At 38.3% G+C, this 20987-nt stretch overlaps 2 protein-coding genes across 2 annotated transcripts; both read left to right on the top strand.

Annotated features, from left to right (window-relative positions):
- The first annotated feature begins 5553 nt into the window (after positions 1-5553).
- Positions 5554-10503, top strand: LOC115821640 (interferon-induced protein 44-like). Its single transcript, XM_030785445.1, has 6 exons — positions 5554-5778; positions 6711-6863; positions 6965-7136; positions 7317-7417; positions 7903-8076; positions 10435-10503. The coding sequence occupies exons 1-6, from the start codon at positions 5554-5556 to the stop codon at positions 10501-10503; spliced, it is 894 nt and encodes a 297-aa protein (XP_030641305.1).
- Positions 10504-12201: 1698 nt separating this feature from the next.
- LOC115821639 (guanylate-binding protein 1-like) lies at positions 12202-20571 on the top strand. Its single transcript, XM_030785444.1, has 10 exons — positions 12202-12376; positions 12608-12735; positions 13664-13773; positions 15490-15680; positions 15839-16081; positions 16280-16560; positions 16888-17100; positions 17411-17513; positions 17980-18173; positions 20350-20571. The coding sequence occupies exons 1-10, from the start codon at positions 12202-12204 to the stop codon at positions 20569-20571; spliced, it is 1860 nt and encodes a 619-aa protein (XP_030641304.1).
- Positions 20572-20987: the final 416 nt, after the last annotated feature.

Below are 20987 nucleotides of genomic sequence, written 5' to 3'. Positions count from 1 at the left end.
ACACAGGATACACTGAGACAAACTGAGAAACAATGGTGAAAAACTGGCAAACTTAAATAGCTGGAGGGCAATGAGGGTACAAGGAACAGTGATAACAGGTGAGGGGTGGAACCCACAGCATCCGACAAAAGGTAAACAGACAGCACATGGTGAGGAAAACAAAACAATACTACAAGTGCCAAACTGTCACGCTGGTGGTGTGGTGCAGGACCCAAGTGTAAGACACGATGATTGAAGTGACAAAACAGAAGACTTTACTGACAAACCGAAGATTAAAATACAAGTGCAAACTGATAACAAAACCAATAACAAAAAGGTGCAGCATAACAGTGTGCTCTAAAACACAAACAATGATAGACAATGGACAAGGCAAACACTAGGACTTAAATACAGAGGGAAACTAAACAGGGCAAAACAGGATTGGTTAAAATTAACAAGGTTAATAATGAGACAAACGGTAACAGGTGAGGGGCGGAGACAGACAGAACAGGCGCACAAAGACATGTCAAACTAAAAGTCCAAAATGAAGGTGCAGGCTGTGACACAAACATTGACAGACAGGCGGAGACAAAAACACAAAGTTCATGTGGGAGTACTGATATCGTGACATATTCCTGAGTAATTGCTGAGGTGGGGCAATGGTTTACCTTGATTAGCCACATCACATGTATTTGTGAAATAATTAAATAAATAAATAATCACAGAAAAATGTTAGAATAACTGTCCTTTTTTTTCTTTCTTTTTTTTAGAACAGAGGATTTTATAACAACAAAATTGCTGCCTTATTGTGTTTCTAGTCCAGGTAAGACAGCCTATGGCAAATGCTGGCTTGCTCTGAAATCAAAATTTGAACTTGGTTTTTACAGAATTGTCTGCAGTACAAAATCCTGATTCAATGAAAGTGTTCTTTGACTGGAGGTAAATTATTGGAATATACAGAAACATGACCACGGCCTCTTATGAAACATAAAAGCTATCTCTTATGCAGAAATAATTCAGAACTAATTCAGAAAAGAGGTGCCAGTGAAGTTCTGTACCCAGTAAAATTCACATAATACATACTGTAAAATTCCACACAAAAGTATCTTGGAAGTCCTTGGTGTCGATTATTATAAGAAAATACAACTGACAGGAAAAAAGTTCTACCAACTACAACGGGGGTAAATAATTGCTCTGTAAATTTGATTCTACGTTTGACCCCACCATAATTAACCGCATTATGTATCTCTGGGGAGAAAAAAAGACTGATCGTATCAGACAAAAAGAAAGCATTACCGTGTAATTAATTTATTTCAACCAATATTTCCTATCCTAGAATCAGACATGGGATCAAATTTATCTGGTAGGTGGAAATGGTTCCCTCTAACATAAAAACACACACACACACACACACACACACACACACACAGTCAAACACAACCACAAAGACTACTCTGATGTTTGTGAAGCCAGAGGCAAGGGCTTTGAGTGTGTGAGATTGTGTGGACTGTGTGAATGCAAGGTTGCACATTTATAAATAACAGGTGTTCAAGCAGGTGAGTATTCCAACAACTGCAAGAATTCATGTGAAAACACTGCCTAATGCCAAAGCATCAATATATACCGAAAATATTTCAAGATTTGGCATGGGGAATGAATTTTACTGAAAAATCCCTTCGATGGAGGGACTATGTAAGTGTGAAGTAGCTTGCTACCTACGAGGAGGTCATACTCTGATCTTGTACCGGTCATAATCTTTACATTTTGTTGTGGTTATGATAAAAAGAGAGATACATGGCTGAAGACTATATTTTTGTTCCTTACAGTAACAAGATCAATATCAGACGAGGAGGTATACATAGGACAAAAGGTCACTTTTGTGTGTGAAGTGAACAAGAGGGAAGCCTCAGCACAATGGAAGAAGGGTGGCAGTCCATTGTCAGATGATGACAGGTGTGAGATGTCCGAGTACAGAACAAGTGAGGGTGTGAGGTTTTCTCTAACCATCCATGACGCCCAGTTGGAAGATGGTGGTAACTACTCTGTTTATGTGACACACGAGGATGAAGAGGTGAATAGCACTGCCAGACTCACTGTCAAAGGTATAGACCTGTCTATATACAAACAACGTTATTGTCAATGTTACTTGTGAATGGTGATTACATGGGGTATTTTTAAATATAAATGAGATTCATAAGGCATCAGTGGGTTTCCAAATACATTGCAGAGTTCTCCTTGTGGCCAGCATTTGACTGTCAACATGTCATATCAGGCTTTCGATGTTAAAGAAGCACAAACACTATAATAAAATTGTGATAGCTTTATTACAGCAAATCAGAGGCCAAACAATTCGGGGGAAAAAAATCCAGCCAGAAATGACAATTTTCATAAGTATCCAAGAGTTTCATGAGCTGTTTTAAAAACATATATTTCCTCTGTAGGTTTGGTTTCATGGCATGCTGTTTCATTTAAAAAAAAAAAGCATAGTTTAACATGATACAAACCTTTCACTGGGGCAATTCACACTAAACAGTATTTTGTGAAAATTTTACAGTGTGTCACTATTTGGCTCTCTGAACATTTTGTATTGCCATGCCTAATTTTCCACATTTCAATACTAGACTTCTTACTGTTTAACTTGATCTACACTTGATTGCTGCTGTAGTGTTTTTGACATAAAGTAAAACTGCTTTTTTACCATATCGTAGCAATGTTGTATTGGTAACAACAGGTAAATTTGTGTGCAGACATGCTTCTGTCATCGCTGACAAGCTATACCCTAAACCACTGTGCTTTCAGGGCTGTTACGTTTTACTGCCATTTTCATATAACATATAAACACATTTAGTTAATTAGCTATCTCAGAACATATTGATTGTTGTTTAGATGTACAGGGAAAAAACCCCAAAACAAAACAAAAAAACTAAACAAAACAAAAAACTTTCAAAAGTTTGGAACACGAGTGATACTGAAAACTCAGATGAATCTTATTCCATGGAAGCCGTCAAAATACATATCAGTGAAATTTATGCCCACATTTCCAGGCTCACGCCTTCCTTGCTTTAGGATAAACTGCTGGATGTGACAAATAAACCTCTTTTGTCCCTTTTACCCATTATTTCCGTTTTTGTCCTGAGGAAAGAAACAGGAAATACACTGCATATTTTAATAGCAAAATACTGTTTTAGTATTTTTCTGAATTTTACTCTGGAATACAATACACTGTGTTAGGCTGTGTAGTGACTGGTTTGCTCATAGTAAAATATTACAGCACTGCATTCAGTAAAAAAAAAAAAAAAAATGTTGCATTTGTGGAACAATTTAAAGAACAATTAGGAAGCTAAGGGAGATTATTGGTCCCCTCAAGCAATTAGGAGTGGTTGTTTCCCCCGCCCTCGCTTTAGGAACCTGGTAAATAATCTGTGTTTCTGTGTGCCTCTATTTACAGCTATACGAAAAGATAGATTTTGATATTTATAAACTGATAAATCTCTGCAGCTCCAATGTATCTTCTTTGCCAGAGACCAAATAAGATGGTTGACTCAACAATCAGAGGACAGTTACCATAACACCCAAACTAACAAACTGTACTTTTTAAGCTATGTCACAACATATTGGCTGAAAATACAATGATATTATCTAAAGGTACATGCAATGGAAAAAGATTGCTTGGACAATTTGCAGGTTAACACATGTATGTTTTGCTTTTGCAGATTAGCGTACACAATTATCCATTATTCTCACATTCTTTTTCTCCTTGTAGAGAAACTGAAGATTGTTAATCCCTTTGATGATTAAAATGCACATGGAGGACAGAAGATTGTTCTCAAGTGTGAGGTGAATAAAGATGGAGGCACAGCAAAATGGTTCAAAAACAATAAGCTGGTGTCTGAGAGTCCAAATGTTACCATGACCCAGAATGATAAAGAGTTTATTCTGACAATCAAACAAGCTCAGAAGTCAGATAAAGGCTCTTATTGCTGCAACGTGACACTATCTGATGAAAAGGTCAAGTGCTCAGCTGATATCACTGTAGAAGGTAATCTTCCATCTGTGTATACAATATCTGACACAACTGGTGCAATGTTAATTTCATAACTGATGCTGATAATTATTTCACTATTGAACAGCTTATGTGTTGGGACATGAAAAGTCTTAATGAATACCAAATCACTGTCTTTTCATCACACAAAGATGTATTCTAGCAGGTAAAGAAAGCAAAGAGAAACATAAAATGTTATTTAAATGAAGGTTTTCTTTGTTTTAAGTTTTGAACAGGGTTTGGATAGAGTTCAGTGATGACTAGAAAATGAAAGAAAAATGACATGTGTATAATGCAGTGGTAGTATTATGAGTGTTTCTAGAGTAAATTGCTTTATTTGTTTTACAGAGTTTGAGAAGGAGTGGAGAAGAGCAAACTGGGAGTAAGTATTAGCATTAGCATTACATTATATAAAGATTAAGAACATATAAAGACTATGGACAGATTGGAGACATAAAGTTAATATTTCCTGTTAAATAAATTACTGGTGGCAGTTATTTCCATCAACTATCACCAAATTCCAAGCACTTCACCTACAGCTGCAGTGGTTTATGACGTTAGTTATGTTTCACTCACCTGCAGTTGTAATCTATAATCTATCCATAATATATCTTAAAAGTTATTGTCAAAACAGGATTTATTATTGAAATTATTTATGGGTTTTTTTTACATGAGATGATAGCTCCTGATTTTTCAATATATGTCTTTCCGGAGGTTACAATGTATGTCACACCGGTGGTCCTCAACAGATTTTAATTTAAAATTTCACATTTCACTTTAAACTTAATATTTCAAGTCAAGCATATGCCAAATAATAACAATGGACCTGAGAATATGTGTGATTATTGTAGTTTATAATGTAATAACCCTCATGGCTGACATTATATTAAGTTCAGGCGATGCACAACAGTAGTGTCAAGATTATGTATCAGATACAAATGTGTTATCTTAAGTATTTTGGATCAAATTAAGGTGTGAGATGTATTTACAAATGGGAATGGGTGATCAGATATGTGTATTTTCAAGTCAGTTTAGAAGGCAGTGTTTAACTTTAAACAAACACTCACACACACACTCACACACACACACACACACACACACACACTTAAAAGAACAACACCACCAGCAAAAACAACAACCCTTTTCAGACACATCAATGACACCAATAAAGCATCATTCTCTCAAAAGTTTTCCTGATCCTCACAACTCTGAGAGGCAAATGCAGGCCAGTGTAATACCCATGAGAGGGCAGCAAAAATCTAATGTTAATTTTACAGACTCTGCTAGTTGTATTAATGACACCAGCCAAGTCCAAAAGATATTAAATTAATGAACAGGTGGTGGTACTTTTTCTGAGAATAAAACTTTTAGGTGATAACCTACGTGTTGAAGTAATTATCAGTAACATACAGCAGAGTATAGTTATAGCAACGACCTTCTCTGAATGGTGCAATCACAACAAACCCTAGCACCTGGTGCCAAAATACCTCACAGTAATCTTTAATTTTCAACATAACCATTAACCCTAAACGATGAGTGCTAATAATGACCTTCTTTTCAGTATCAACATCAAAAACCAGATGATGAAAGAACTCCGTTTGCTTAGACCAGAGGTTGCTCCTATCCGGATCCTTCTTCATGGACCTGTTGGATCAGGGAAGTCCAGCTTTGTCAATTCCATTGATATTGTGTTCAAGGACCGCATCGCCAGTAGGGCCCTAGCTGATGCTGGCATGGGAAAGACTTTCACCAAAATAGTGAGTAGAAACTAGAGGGCTCTTTTAATGAACACTCCCTATTACATTTTGACTCTATAGTTAAACATATGAATTAACTGCATCTGTTTTACAATTAAACACTTCATTAACTCAATATTAAACAAACTCCATCGCACTATAATTCACCATCACACACAAACAAATGTTATACTTGAACACTAAATGCACTCACTCCATCAGACCACAGATCAATTTCACACACACACACACACACACACACACACACACACACACACACACATTGCCTTTTTAGGGCCATTCTTTCCAAAACTGTTGCTTTACCATCAGGCTTTAATGTGTCAGGCTCAGTGAAACAAACCCCAGGGAGATGGGGGAGGGGGGCACCATAATTCATTTTATTACTTTGAGTAATTATGTATATCCGGCACTTGGTGCCATACACACAGCACATGATGCGCTTGTATGTAACAGTGGCCCTTTCACACACAAATGTGTTATGTTGTGTCCGTTTAACACAAAATTACATTCAGTGACACACCGCAACACATGTTCACTTTGTCATACTAAAATGCAATATTCCTCCCAATTTATTAAATTTGATTTCATGGTGTTTTACTCCTGGCTCTTTTTTCGTTTGTTTGTTTGTTTGTTTTATTATTCTTTACCCAGCGTGAGAGAACAAGGATACAGTTTCACACATCTCTTTTTGAATGGAGGAGGAATTGTAAACCCAGCTATTTCATACCAGCTATTTTTATATGTATCTTTTTTATACTGCATATTATGTTTTACATTCTGTGTGGGGCCTTTAGCAGAATAATGTACAGATGAATAGACCTGAACCTATACAGTCAGATATATTATGATACATATGTTTTGTTGAAATGATATTTAATCAGATCTTTTATAACATTTCATAAAAACTTTTGTTTTTTTTCTCCCTATTCTAGTATAAAGCATACAGATTTCAGATCAGTGGACATCCTGGCAATGTGCCTTTCGTTGTCAATGACATCATGGGTCTGGAACAAAAAGATTCAGATGGGATACACATTGATGACATCATCAGTGCATTACAGGGTCACGTAAAAGACAATTATGAGGTAGGATGAAAACACACATACACTAAAGCATATACATGCAAATATAGAGAAAATACATATGGAAACACATAGCACACAATCACGTTCTCATTGTTCTTCAGTTTAATCCAGGATCTCCACTGTCTGAAGGAGACCCAGGCTATAACAGCAGTCCCTCCCTAAAAGATAAAGTTCATTGCCTGGTTAGTGTCCTACCTGGAGACAAAATCTCTCTAATAGATGACACCGTCATCAAGAAAATGAGAAAGATCCGGGAGAAAGCCAGTGATATGGGTGAGAGCACAATTTGACACAATTTGAGATCTGTTAAAACTCTATTTAACACTAATGTATGTATCATAAATAGATCTAGATTTCTGTTTAAAATTTCTGTATATTTCAGATGTGTTAGAGCACTGTAGAGCCCTGCTAAATGTGTTCAATCTCTGTTTATCTCTGTCCTTTATGCCTCAGGAATCCCTCAAGTGGTTGTTATGACAATGGTGGATAAGGCATGTCCACTGGTTGAAAAAGACCTGAAAAAGATCTACACCAGCATGAAGATCAAGGAAAAAGTGAGTTAGTCTTGTGAATGGGGCAAGAAGCATGTACATTAGTGACATAATTAGTGAATGAACAAGGAACAGATGAACGGGTGAATATGATAATCAGGTGATCAACTAGTGAGCAGCTGAACAGGCAAACAGAGCTCTGGTTAGCTAAAAGGAATCATGAGAGAGACAGAAGTGTTGAATTCCATTGCTTTCCAAATTCCTCAAAAATAAAATAAAATTAAATAAAAATCATACCTGACACTATGGGGATTAATTAATATAGCTGCATCATGATCTGAATGTGATGTTTTTTTGTTGACATTCAAATGGTGCTTGCTAGCTATTTTTGGATGAATGTTGGTCCACACAGAAATCTGATATGGAGCACTTTCAAACTGAATATGAACAGAAAAAATAAGTCTTTAAAGAACTCTCTGTTTTGCATGGAGTGAATGTATCCTAATGATCGTTCCATGTCTCTCTTTTGAATGTGTGTGTTTGTCCAGGTAGAGGAGTGCCATTACAGGCTGGGTGTTCCAATGAACTGCATTTTTCCACTGAAGAACTATCATGAGGAAGGCGCATCGGTTCTAGAAGCGGACTGCCTGATTTTAGCGACCTTAACACAAATAATTCACCTGGCTAATGACTATCTGAACTCTGTCAAAGAAAATGACAAGGTAAACCTTTGCAGCTTTTGAGTGCACTATTTCTGAGTGAACTTGATTTTTAGATTTTCAAACAAGGAAAGACAGATCGAAAAAAGGATGTTCCTTGACTGTAGGCTCAGCCTGACAATACGGATATGTGCATTGAAAAAAACAAACAAATAGACAAATAAAGGGATGGGATAGTAGAGGGAGGACACATGAATTTGTATTTATCACCTCTTACTGAAAAGTTAAAATGCTTTAGAACAGATGTTCATCTCCACTCAGATATGTCCATTCTTTCATTCTAATGGGGCAATCAACTCCATCATATATACCTGTTTCAGTCTTTCTATCCATTGTACTACTTTTTTTGGGTATGGGTTCATCCAGTAGGCTGGATTACTTTGTGAGCAATCATCAAAAAAACATACAATATATAACCTCTGGTTACGGGTAAAAGAGCTTTGTGGTATTCGATCAAGAAAAAAATAAAGCGGAACCAAAGGTAAATCAGTCTCTTTTCAATTTCATCTTTTCCCCCTTGCCAAAATAACAGTATTTCTGGGCAGTCCCAGAATATGTGTGGATGATCCCCAATCATTCCAAATCCCTTCTAGCACTTCAATGCTTAGGGAATATTATCAAATTTTTAAATGGTGAAGAATTGCATTTTTACTGTGTAGGACCAAGTAGAAGATTATGTAAGATTACACACACACACGGACACACACACACACACACACACACACATACACAAACTGGAGAGTCAAGTAAAGGTCGCTTTTTTGTTGCTGTTGTTTTTTTTTTTTATTATGGGATGCTTCAGTGTGGATGTAAAGTGCTTGTTATCTATTGCACTGAGGTCATGGGAGCATTTACATTTCTCCATCCTAAGATACTGTCTGCACTCAGTAACACTTTTTGCAGCACTCAGAGAGAGTGCCACCTCTTCTGTGACTACCACTGAGCGTCAGTAAAAGAAGACTCTCAACCAAAAAAACATATCTGCACCTTTTTGCTATTTTCACTGTATTACATCAAAGACCCAAAGTAGTCAGACAGTATTACAGATAGGAACAGTACAGAGAAAGACAGTAGATATAAAGGGGGAATTCTGTTTCCTGTCTCCAGGAGACAGAATTCCTCCTGTCTCCAGTAGAAGACTAATATTGGATTTCAAACAGGTATCTCAAGTTCAGGTTTATTTGTATAGCACTTTTATTTACAATCAAAGTTGTCTTAAAGCAACTTTACAGTGATCAGCACCTAAACCCCCAATGAGCAAGCCCAAGGTAACAGTGGCAAGGAAAAACTCCTTAATGAAGCGAATAGGAGGAAGAAACCATGGGAGGAACCAAGACTCAGCAGGGAGAGCCTATCCTCCTCTGGCCAGCAGATAAAGTGGATATTCACAGTGTAAAATGAGCCCATCCATCTACACGTCATATTCTGAGTGGCTCTTTTTTAAGTTTGCTGGTGTGGTCATTAAACCAGGGTATAGCCCTCTTTTGTGTAACCCTTTTTTTTGCAGAGAGGCACAATGGCATCTGCTGTGGTAGACAGAGTAATACTTAAGAGCCCGTTCAGCTTGTATAGTTCTATGGGACCTAGTAGTACATGAAGTAGTGGGGATAAGTCTGGGGGGGTTCTTAATTAAATTTTTCCTACATGGCTTCTTTTATTCATTTACTTTCCTTCTAAAATTGGAAATGTGTAGGATAGACACAGTTGCCATTTTAGGGAACCTATGTGATGTCTTGAGATGGCTAGCAGATAATAAATAAATAATAAATAATGGTCGATTTAGCTGGGTTGTCCGCTTCCTTGTCTGAGCCCTAGTGGTTCAAATTTCAATTGAAGTAATGTTCTTGACCAAGTTATTAGAAAGGAGAGTGGAGCCTTCCTGAGAGGGATGGAGACTGTCTCTGTTTAATATACCAGGCCACAAAAGGAGCTCCAATCATTGATAACACCCACGTTTCCTGGACACCATCTAGACAGCCAACAAAGCGACGATAACCTGACCAAGTTTTCATTACCAAGCCACATGCTGAGGAGGCCAGAGCAAACTACATACTCAGATATTGATTTTGCAAGTTTATACACCTGAACAAAATTATTTTTGGTTATCTCCGATTGCCGTAACTGGACATTGTTAGTGCCGATATGAATAATAATCTTTCTGATTTGCCCTGATTTTGGTCATCCTGGCACCTGGGATGCAACTGACTACTGTTTGTGTCTTTATGTTCACATTTTGGAAAATGGAGTTGCCTATTACCAAGGCTCTTTCAGTGGGGTTTTCGTTGGGTCTGTCACTGAGAATTGAGAACTCGTTTGAGACATGAAGTGGAGATTGGTGTCTCTTTGTTCTCCGCTTTTGAGCATGCCGCCAAGTCTTCACCCATTCGCCATGCTGCGAAGGCTCTACTACTGGAGCGGGAGAGATATTAGCTGCATTAATTTTATCCAGAATCGCTAGCAGTGACTCGGAGACAGAATTCTAAATATCATTAATCTCACCTAACGTCTGGACACGCAAATCTAGTTCAGTAATCTTCACCATCAGCTTAGCTATCAATTTACATTTCTCACATACAAAATTATGCCTAGTGACGGAAGAAGAATAGCTAAACATACTGCACTCAACACAGGAGACAAGTTTGAAAGCTGTGCTTTACTGCCAAGTAGAAGGAAGCCGAAGTTTCTGAGTGCATATTATTAGCAGTGTTGGTGTTGGAAGGAGTAAACAGATAAAAAAAAGAGTGCCCAGTATAACTTTCAGAGCTTGTGCACTTTAAAACGCTATGTAGTATTACGCAGTATTGCTTAAATTTGACAAATGCTATATTTTCCCGTGTAAGAATGCAGCAGTTACACGCAAAAAGGCAGCCAAATTTGTCAGCTACTGTGGATATCGCGACACTGCCGAAGACATAGCTAGGTCTGCCAACCTGTCGCTGATATCCGGAACAGTCAGTGCACTCTGGCCAGACATGAAAGCTAAGATGTCTGTCACCTATCCCGCTATTACCAATTTACACTTTTACCCCACGACATTTGATGAACTAGTGACGCTTGCCTGCACAGTGGAGAGTTCAGTCACAGGGAAGCTCCAGCTACAAGCATTGGGGATAGATTACTTGGACAAACCAACTTAGTCAACCCAACCAGCTAAGAAATCTAGCAGAAGAGAAACAAATTGTTACTTAAGTGAAAAGATAGGTGACTGGGCTAAAGATTGCTGGAAGAAACAGAAAGACAGTCAGAAACATCCTCCTCTACACAACCTACAAGTCCCTGCTGGAGGACCAAGCAATCAACCCATGAGCTTGGCATCTAGTTCTGACCGAAGAATGGGGAGATCAGCACAAAGTAGTAGGTTATTTCTCGGCCCAGGTGGACCCTGTAGCTCAAGGCATGGGTCCATGTTTAAGAGCAGTACTAGGTAGATACTTGGCAATTCATCTTACAAGGCCCATTGCCCTAGATCAAAAATGAACAGTCAGGTGTCCTTATGCTCTCCATTGGATTTTCTCCAAATACCATCCAAATTCCATCCTAAATTTATGCCTAAATTTTACTGAAATTTAGTTGTTTTTGTCAATAGGAGATTTATGCTGCACACTCAAGCATGATGCTGCCAGGCATCTACTTGAGAGCACTTGTGGTCATTAGTTTTCAATCCTTAAACATCAAACCCACAAAGCCAGTATGTCAGATAGATAATAATGAGTTGTGTTGGGTTTTGTTGTGTCATCTACTGCCACGTCATATAAGTATATGTTGCATTACATTTTCTTTTTCTTTTTTTCAGATGGTGAACATCAAACCTCCAGTGGAGCTGGCAACACAGGTATTTCAGATAGATAATGACGTGTTACATTATGTTTTGGTGGGTTAAGCTGTGTTTAGTTGTGTACCGTTGTGTTACCTACAACCTTATTTTGTTGTGTAACACTGCGTTGTGTTGCGTTGTTTTTCAGATTACAAACATCAAACCCACAGTGCAGATGGTAAAACCGGTATGTTGGATAATGATGAGAGTGGGTGCTTATTGTGCTTTGATATCATGCCCATCAAACTGAGTAATTTTGTAATGTATGATGTTGTTTTGTTGTACAGATGCCTATCATCAGAGCCACAGTAGAGATGCCAGAGCCCATCTGTCTGATTGACAGTGATGAGAATGGGTGCATGTGTGTCAGGAGAGAGGCACTGGAGATTCTGGAGCAGATCACACAGCCCGTGGTGGTGGTGGCCATAGTGGGGCTCTACCGCACTGGAAAATCCTTCCTCATGAACAGACTGGCTGGAAAAAACAATGGTCAGTGAACCTACAGCCTATTTAACATCTGCTCATTCCATTTAGTGCTTAATATCAGTTTGCATCAACTTACATTGGACCTTGAAATGGTATTTGAACATTTTGTTGCATATTCAAATGTGATACTAATCAGAAAATGCATAATGTGCATTGTAACATTTTCCACATTATATTTTTTTATATTTTACATAAAGGCACATTAGTAATTTACTATCTCTGTCACCATTACAGGCTTTGCTCTGGGAGCCACTATTGAGTCTAAGACCAAAGGCATCTGGATGTGGTGTGTACGTCACCCTACTAAAGAAGGACACACTCTAGTGCTGCTGGATACTGAGGGACTGGGAGATGTAGACAAGGTGAAGGTTGCAGTGTTGCCATGAGAACACTATCTACAGCAGAGTCACCATGACAGCAGTGTTCACTGCAGGATCATCTATTTACACAAGTTATACTTACATACCCACAGTGTAGTGATATTACACAGGTAGCAGTAAATTAACACCTGGTTATAATTTCAGTGTATTAGTCCTGAATAACAACTCAAATCAAATATTTACTAAGCTTGTGAATTCTAACAGTTTGTGGAGCTAATATAACCTGAGAGAAACAAAATCAAACAGAAAGTTTTAAATGAATTTTAACTATCTACTCAGAGGCAGGAATAAGAGAATGGAAATAATAGACAAAAGAAAAGCAGATAAAAATGGTTTCTATGAAACAGAGTGAACACAAGATAGTTACAACAGAAGAAACACAAAATGAGTGATGGCAAACTACAGAATGATGGACAGAATTGTTTAAAGTGAGCCCTTACAAAGCAAGGTGATCAGAAAGAACAGAATGAACAATAAAGAAGGGAGGTCTCTGGGAAAGTTTTTGCTTTCAACAGCTTTTAACAGTACTGTTTGGAGCACTTTTAATTTACCTACTGTTCATGCTTTCTGGGTTTGAATCAATGTCTTGGTGGCACCAGGATCGTCATTACCTAGCAGGGCAGGAAAGCAATTCCATGCCTTGCTCCATACGCACAGTTGGTGGCTGTTGGCTCAGCATTCTGTCAACTGATTATTATAATCAGTTCATTGCAAATCAAAGATTATTGCAAATCTCAGGTGCCAGCAATCTGGGTGGGGAAATTCCTCTGTACCCTAAAACATCTATGTTGTTCTAGTTGACTTATCTGCTGGAATGAGATGTCTTGCTTTGTTGAACTAATCTCATTGAAATAAATCTGATAATCTATTGTGATCTAATAATTTATTGTGATCTGTTTTGTTGTCTTAGGGTGATGAGAAACATGACACTTGGATATTCTCCCTGGCCATTTTACTCAGTAGTTCTCTGGTCTACAACAGCATGGGGACCATTAATAACCATGCCCTGGAGAAACTGCAGTATCCTTTCACACACACACACACACACGCGCACACACACACACACACACACACACACACACACCCCTCACTCCATTTTCAATTTTCTACCATTCTATAACTACGAACACAGCAAAGATGACAAAGCTCTACATGGCATTATCGGTCAACCTCAGCTGGAGGAAATGAAACAGTCGGTTCAACACTAAAGGCTATTTCCCTTAGAAAGGTCCCACAGGCAGTTTGCACTGATACAGTTCAATAAATCTTGTAAATCTTAAATACTTTAAAAACTTGGCTGAATGTATGTGTGCAGCAAATTTTGTGACAGAGATGGATTGCTTAAAATGTATGTTGAATTTCTTAGATGAAAATCCAAATGGCAGAAACACATAGGGATATGGTTTACTAAAGCCAGAAATTCACCCGTTAAGCAATTCTGCCCTGCACATTAAACAGTAATGGACAAATATTGATTTATAGGTGCTTGAGTAGTGTTGTGATACAATCCATTGTGCTCCAAGGTTCAGTTTCAATCTCAAGTCCCTTTCACTCAGGGGGACATTGCTTAGGTGCTTGGTTTTGATCAAAAGGACAGATGATAGTGTTAAATTTTTGACAATGTTATTAATTCTTGATAGCTTTTGCTAGGTTTGCCAGCTTTTGTTCTAATTTAAAGGTCAAAACTAGTGCAAATTGTCATCCAAATATCCACAATATCATGGCTCTGGTCATACAAGTGTCTCCGGATCTTTCTAGAAAAGTTAGTAGATGTTGATCTGGAGAACTGCCAGATCAACTTTTCCAGTATATCTACTCCAAGCTTTGTTAATATATGACCTTATTCTGGAAAAAAAATGATGGAACATTTTATGGGTACAACTGCATGTGTGAAATGTTTTGGTGTTCCCACTGGTGGGGTTGAGCATTAGTAACAACACTCTAGGGAAAAGCATGGACTGCCAAATGCATCACATTCCCATGGAGGTGTTTGTACCTTGGCAAGTGAGAAGTGGCAACTGATTTTTACATGTACTGGAAGATGCAGGGACTGGCAGGGATCTACAGGAGTACAGGGTCACAACAACAACAAATAAAGACCAAAAAAAAAAACAGTTCACTGTCAGCCACATCTACTGCATTGAATGTGCAAAGAAGTCTAAAATGTGAAGGTTGAACCGACATCACCAGGATGAGGAAAATGTCCTCTGACATTAGGGGCAAATTTGTGAGAGCAAATATATGATTGTCCAATACATGATTGTCCAATTTTGCCATGACACTGGAGCAGAATGGATACTTTAAGTCAATACTACAGTATTGTATCTTAAGCATGCAAGGCAGGTCACCTGCATAAACTGCCTGTCCATTTTGTTGTATTGTATTGTATCCCCATCATTTATGCATAATAAGGACACTATTAGGCAAATTAGGATCAACTCACACACTTGTTGTGATTCCAACTCCACAATCGACAGTTCAGTCTGCAGACAGCAGTGGTGGTAGATAATAAATTCTCACAGCATAAAATATTGATCGAGCTGCTGCTCTATTGGACCACTATATGTTAGATATTTTGTGCTCATCATTCATCATATCTAATAAAATAAATATTCTTGCAACAATAGAACAATGATGTAAAACATTATGTGATGTGAGGTTAGGCTTCCAATCACCACTTGCCATACCATCCATGTTTGTCAAAAGGGTCACTCTCCTGAATGCTGCCCCCTATAGCTATGTCACCAAACTGACTGAACACATCAAAGTGAAGTCAGGATTGAGAGAAGATGACCAGTCCACAGAATTTATGTCATTTTTCCCATCGTTTGTGTGGACGGTTCGAGACTTTACTTTGAAACTTGAACTGGAGGGTCAACCCATCACTTCTGACCAATACTTGGACAAGGCTCTGAAGCTCAGGCCGGGTAATTCTTACGCTGTGCATAAAACAACGACATTCAAAATGTCATTGAAAGAACCTGAAACAGAAAATCTCAAAGTCCTTAGTTTTTCAGTTTATTTTTGATTGAAAAGCTGTTTTCATCGTGTTTTTGTGACTAAGTGTTCTCACATTTTTATAAAGGGTCATCCAAGAGGACTGAGCAGTACAACCTGCCCCGTCGCTGTTTGCGTGAGTTCTTTTCTCCTCGGAAATGTTTTGTGTTTGAGCGTCCAACAACCGAGGAGAAGATGAGTCAGATGGAGCAGTTAAAAGATGCAGACCTAAAGTCTGGTTTTTTGAAAGAGGTGGGAGATTTCTGCAGCTATATCTTTACTAATGCTCAAGCCAAGACCATGAGAGAAGGCCTTGAACTTACTGGCAGAAGTGAGTTCCACCATCCGTCACCTTTACGGTTGATAAATTAAACTGAATATCATCTATTGATAAAGTAAATTCAGTATGACCTATATTGTTTCTAGCTTTACAAAATGAACTTCTCTGACACTGCTGAGCTCAGTATAAAATTAAAGCCACTCCCTCTTTTGCAGTTAATATCAATATAATATTTTCTCTGTTTTGCAGTGTTAGGGACTCTGGCAGAGACATATGTTGAGGCAATCAGCAATGGGCAGGTGCCCTGTCTGGACAACGCTGTTGAGTCATTGTCACAGATTCAGAATAAACGTGCTGTAATCGAAGCCCTGGATTTTTATAAGAGTGAGATGAGTCGAAATGTCCAACTTCCCACAGAAACTCAGGAGGACCTGTCTGAAATCCATACAGATATACAAAGAGAGGCAGTTAATATCTTCATCAGTGGCTCTTTCAATGATGTCGAACAGAGACACCAGATTGAACTAATGGTACTGTTAGAAAATAAACAATTATGGGCCAAATAAACAAATGTTAATGTCCCACAAAGAAATCAGATAAATAAACAATGCTGAGTAGATAGTCTCAGGTAGTCACTGATTTTCAAACAAATGATTTATATTTAAACGTATGAATCAGTTATTCAGTAAAAAAAAAAAAAAAAAAAAAGTTTACGCATTACGCCTTTTCATTGCCTCATTTTTAAGGTATCACTCAAGTCCAATCCCACTAGTTCACTAATCATGTGGCATCCAGCCCAACTTGGGAGTAAATCTTTCCAAATCTCTCCTTCTCCCTGACCTTTTGTCTCTATGTAGAGGAGCCTGCATAGTGTCTATGAGGAGTACTGTAGAGATAATGTGGAGACATCTCGCAAAATGTGCAAGTCTGTCATATCTCGTGTGTTTTCCACACTGGAGACAGAACTGAGGAAAGGGTCATACATGCGGCCTGGGGGCTACACAGAATACCGCAGTGCCCAGGAGAGAGCAATTGAGCAGTACAGATCAGAGAAAGGCCATGGACTCATGGTGAGCATAATTCTCACGTGTTTTATAACAACAATTTACTGAACAATGATTTATTCAGATCGCGCATTTCAAAAATCTCTGACTAGAGACTAAATGACGCTGTACAATAATCTGCAATGCATTAATCTGCTTTTATATCAGGGCTTGGACTGTTACTATAATATTACCGTAATATTTGTAATAATACCCACACCAAAGCCTAGAAATCAATTTCCTGAAAACTGGGGGAAAAAAAGAAAAAAAACCAAAAACATGTCTTTAAACACACACACACACACACTGGCCCCTGTGTGTTTGTGTTCTTATACAGAGTGAGGAGGTGCTACAAGAGTACCTGAGTGAGAAAGAGGGGATTGGATTCAACATTTTGGCAGCCGACAAGTCCCTCACAGAATCCCAGCAGGAAATCGAAAGTAAAACTTCACAGTGTTTCAAATCTAACATTTCCCCACATCTAACCGTACTCTGTATTCCATTACATTACCTTAGAATTCACACTCCTTCAACTCCTTCAATGTACCCACCTTACACCTTAGCCTTCACTCCTTTGTTTCATCCAATTTTACACGTTCCATTGTTATATTTAAATTACCATTTATATTTATATTTTATACTATTTTAATGTTTGTTTTTCTATTTCTATTTCCATTCATCCTACTTACACTTCAAACTAATTTACTTTCAATCTTTTCATTCACCCACTTTTACAAATGACACCGCATCTTTAACTTTCTTGCCTTCATAAAGCACCTTCTCCCAAGCTCGTTTTTTCTCTCACAGGTCTCACAAAAAACAAACAATAAAACAAACAAACAAACAAACAAACAAACAAAAAAACCCGAAAAAGTATTTGAACTGTATACTCCTCTTTATTTGCAGGGTTGCGGTTGAAAGCCGAGGCAGACGAGCAGCAGCGAATGGCTTTGGAAGAGCAGAAGAGGAGAACAAAACAGCAAGACAAGGATCAAGAGAGAGCCTATGAGGAAAACAAGAAACAGCTGCAGGAGAAGATGAAGAGAAAAACACAGATTGCCATGCAGGACCTTGATCGAGTGCTGAATGCCAAACTGGAGGTAAAATCTGAAAGAAAGACAGAAACCTTTGGAGGACTGTAGAACTGAATTTTGTTTACTAGGCTCGGTAAGATCACATGTGCCTAACGCTAAATCGAGGGTATTCCCTGATTCAGTCAGAATCAGCGTTTCAACCTCAAATTCAAATCTTTTGTAATTTTTCTTATATGCTGAGCACGCAACTCACTAGGCTAGTTTTATGACAGAGACTAAACATATCCCTGGCCTTAGTCACAATTAGTATGAAGATACCAGATTCCTAGTGATTCGGAGGTGTAATGTCTGCTATGTGTCAGGTTCGGAACGGAGAATCGGACCCAAAAGCAGTTTCAGTTCGATGTTTTAATAAAGAAAAGATCTCTCAACACAAAAAGTCTCCAGACTCTCCAGGGAAAAAACAGGAACACAAAAACAGCACACAAAATGGCTGTAGAACGAAACTCAGGCAGACTAACTAAAAGGCAGGCAAAATGACAATTTCAGAACAGGTACTATTCTAACAGGCAACTGGCAGGAAAACAAAAACAGGCTTTCAGTCTAGACAGACTCAGTCAAGATACTGGGACAATCTGACAAACCAGAGACAAGCAGAGGAAGGTATAAATAGACAGAGTAATCCAAACAAAAATGAGAAACAGGTGAACTCAGAAGGCGGGAAACGGACAAAGACAGGAAGTAGAAACACAAGTGAGGGGCGGGGTCGGAGTGACAGGGAAAACCAAAACAAACAAAAGCACATGGTAAAACAAAAACACAGAGTGACCAGCAGGAGGCCACAGAGTGACAGTCCAAGGGCAGGTACTGACAGCTATGTTTTTGATTTATTAGGGTTGTAGTCCATACAGTTCAATTACAGTGGCAAATATTGTGTTTCCTGCAAAGTTGTTGAGTCCAGCATAACACTTTCTGCTGACATGAATCTACAGATATCTGATGTGTGATGGTGCATTCAAGTATTTCTAAATATTTTTGGTTGTATTAATGTCAAATATTCATGTCTTTAGGCTATGCCTCTGTCTTTTCTGAGTATTATCAGGATGCAACCACAGTCATCCCTATGGTAGCATTCCTTTATCCCCTAGTGCCCTTCTCTTAAACCACTAATGCTTAGGTACAGTACAGAGTATTTACCTTTCAACAGTCACTCAGCAAATCTCCATGACTATGGCACATGCATTTGTTCAGAGCAGTTTGTTCCTTTTTGGTCTAATCACACGGAGAGCTCACAAAGTATCTGTGCTACTGAAGAACATGAATTATGTTTTGAAACTTAAGTTACATAGATAAATGGTCTCAACGCAAGCTAGAATCTGAGAGGAAACAACAACTACAACAACAACAACAAAAGCAACAAAACACTAACACAACCCAAGCACAGCCTTTCTTTAATCTTTCTTCCTATTCTGTCAGAATGAAGCAATGGTAAATATAACTGCGGTTTGCATGTCTGTAGTTACAGCTGGTGCATTGGAAATTATTAAACCAGAGGCGACATGAGCAAGCATCTAACATGGCTTGGTGGCCAAACAAAGTTATCTAGCTTCTCTTTCAAAGGTGTAGTATGAAATCCTACCATCACCAGTTATCATCACTGCAGTGGAAAACAAATGAGGTACCAGGTACCAAAAAGCAAGTAGAGTTGAATCGAGCCAAGCCAGTAACATGCAGTGGAAATGCAGCAATAGAATGAATATCTTCCCTGGGACTTTATACCAGTATGAATTTTACATAGTAAATTGGTTAGAATACAAGCATTCTTAATTTCTTCATAATGCTAATGGCGTGTAATTCAGTTCAAAATGTTTGTGGAATGAAAAGAAAGACTTTAGTTCACTTAGTATTAGCAAGTTTCCAGTAGGTTCACAGGGGAGGCGTGCATATCAAGCTTGAATACCAGCAGATTGCCTCCTTTGGTTGGAGTAGTAGGGGGCACTTGGTGCAAGAAGTATAACCTTTTACTACCTCAGTTTTTGAATTCATCTAAAATACAGACCTTTGGGAAAAGTCATACACCTAGGGTGGGGCATTTCATGACTTAAATATAAAATTAACAAGGCCTTAGCGATTTTATTGCTAAGCAACATCTGTTTTCTGTTTTGTTAATTTGTTCCCTCCAAAGTAGTGGCCACATGATTTTGACATAGATTTTTTTTTTTTTTTTTTTGTCTGGTTTCAGGAGCAGAGACACTTGATGGAGAACGGATTTAAAGACAGAGCTGAAAGAATGCAGAGAGACATTGACAACTTGAAAGAGAAGGAGAAAAAATTGAAAATGACTTGGTCATCTCTTATCAGCACAGCACTAGAAACGATAGGGACAGCTGCACTGTTTTTTTTACCAGGTCCCGGAAAATTAGTAGGATTTGGCCTGTCTGCACTCTCTAAGGTCTTTAAATGAAAGCAAAGATGCCTACCGTCTTCTACATGCAGAGTATAGACGCTGTTGATTATGTTTATGATATGTATCTAGTGCTCTCTTATGTATTTTCTTTGATGTTGTGCCATTACATGGCATGTATCACTTGGAATTTGATATGTGATTTACTTCCCAGACAGCACAAGTGCATTTCTGAGATACTGGTGTTAGAGCAGAATGTCATTCAAACATCACATTTTATTTCTGAAAGTAATCTACCGACCACCTGAACATTGTTTAAAAATCACAGATTTTAAAGCAAGAGTAACCCAATCCTCACTTTTACATTGCTACAGCATCAAAACAGCAGCAAGAAAACAGCGTGATGGTGATGTTATGTGTGTGTGGGGGTTCAACCGAATTTCGAATGCGGTCTATTGAACATGTGCTTTACAATG

The sequence above is a fragment of the Chanos chanos genome, chromosome 9 (assembly GCF_902362185.1).
Source record: "Chanos chanos chromosome 9, fChaCha1.1, whole genome shotgun sequence".
Taxonomy (NCBI): domain Eukaryota; kingdom Metazoa; phylum Chordata; class Actinopteri; order Gonorynchiformes; family Chanidae; genus Chanos; species Chanos chanos.
Note: the sequence above shows the minus strand (reverse complement) of the source record. Positions and strands in the feature narration are given on the sequence as shown.

Bases quoted from the DNA above. Each gene is read 5' to 3' on its own strand.
- LOC115821639 (XM_030785444.1), top strand. From the start codon at position 12,202: ATGCCAGAGCCCATCTGTCTGATTGACAGTGATGAGAATGGGTGCATG. The intron at 12,377-12,607 runs GTCAGTGAACCT...TCACCATTACAG, and splicing joins ACTGGCTGGAAAAAACAATG to GCTTTGCTCTGGGAGCCACT. The intron at 18,174-20,349 runs GTAAAATCTGAA...GTCTGGTTTCAG, and splicing joins TGCTGAATGCCAAACTGGAG to GAGCAGAGACACTTGATGGA.
- LOC115821640 (XM_030785445.1), top strand. From the start codon at position 5,554: ATGAGTGCTAATAATGACCTTCTTTTCAGTATCAACATCAAAAACCAG. The intron at 7,137-7,316 runs GTGAGAGCACAA...TTTATGCCTCAG, and splicing joins GGAGAAAGCCAGTGATATGG to GAATCCCTCAAGTGGTTGTT. The intron at 8,077-10,434 runs GTAAACCTTTGC...TCCGCTTTTGAG, and splicing joins CTGTCAAAGAAAATGACAAG to CATGCCGCCAAGTCTTCACC.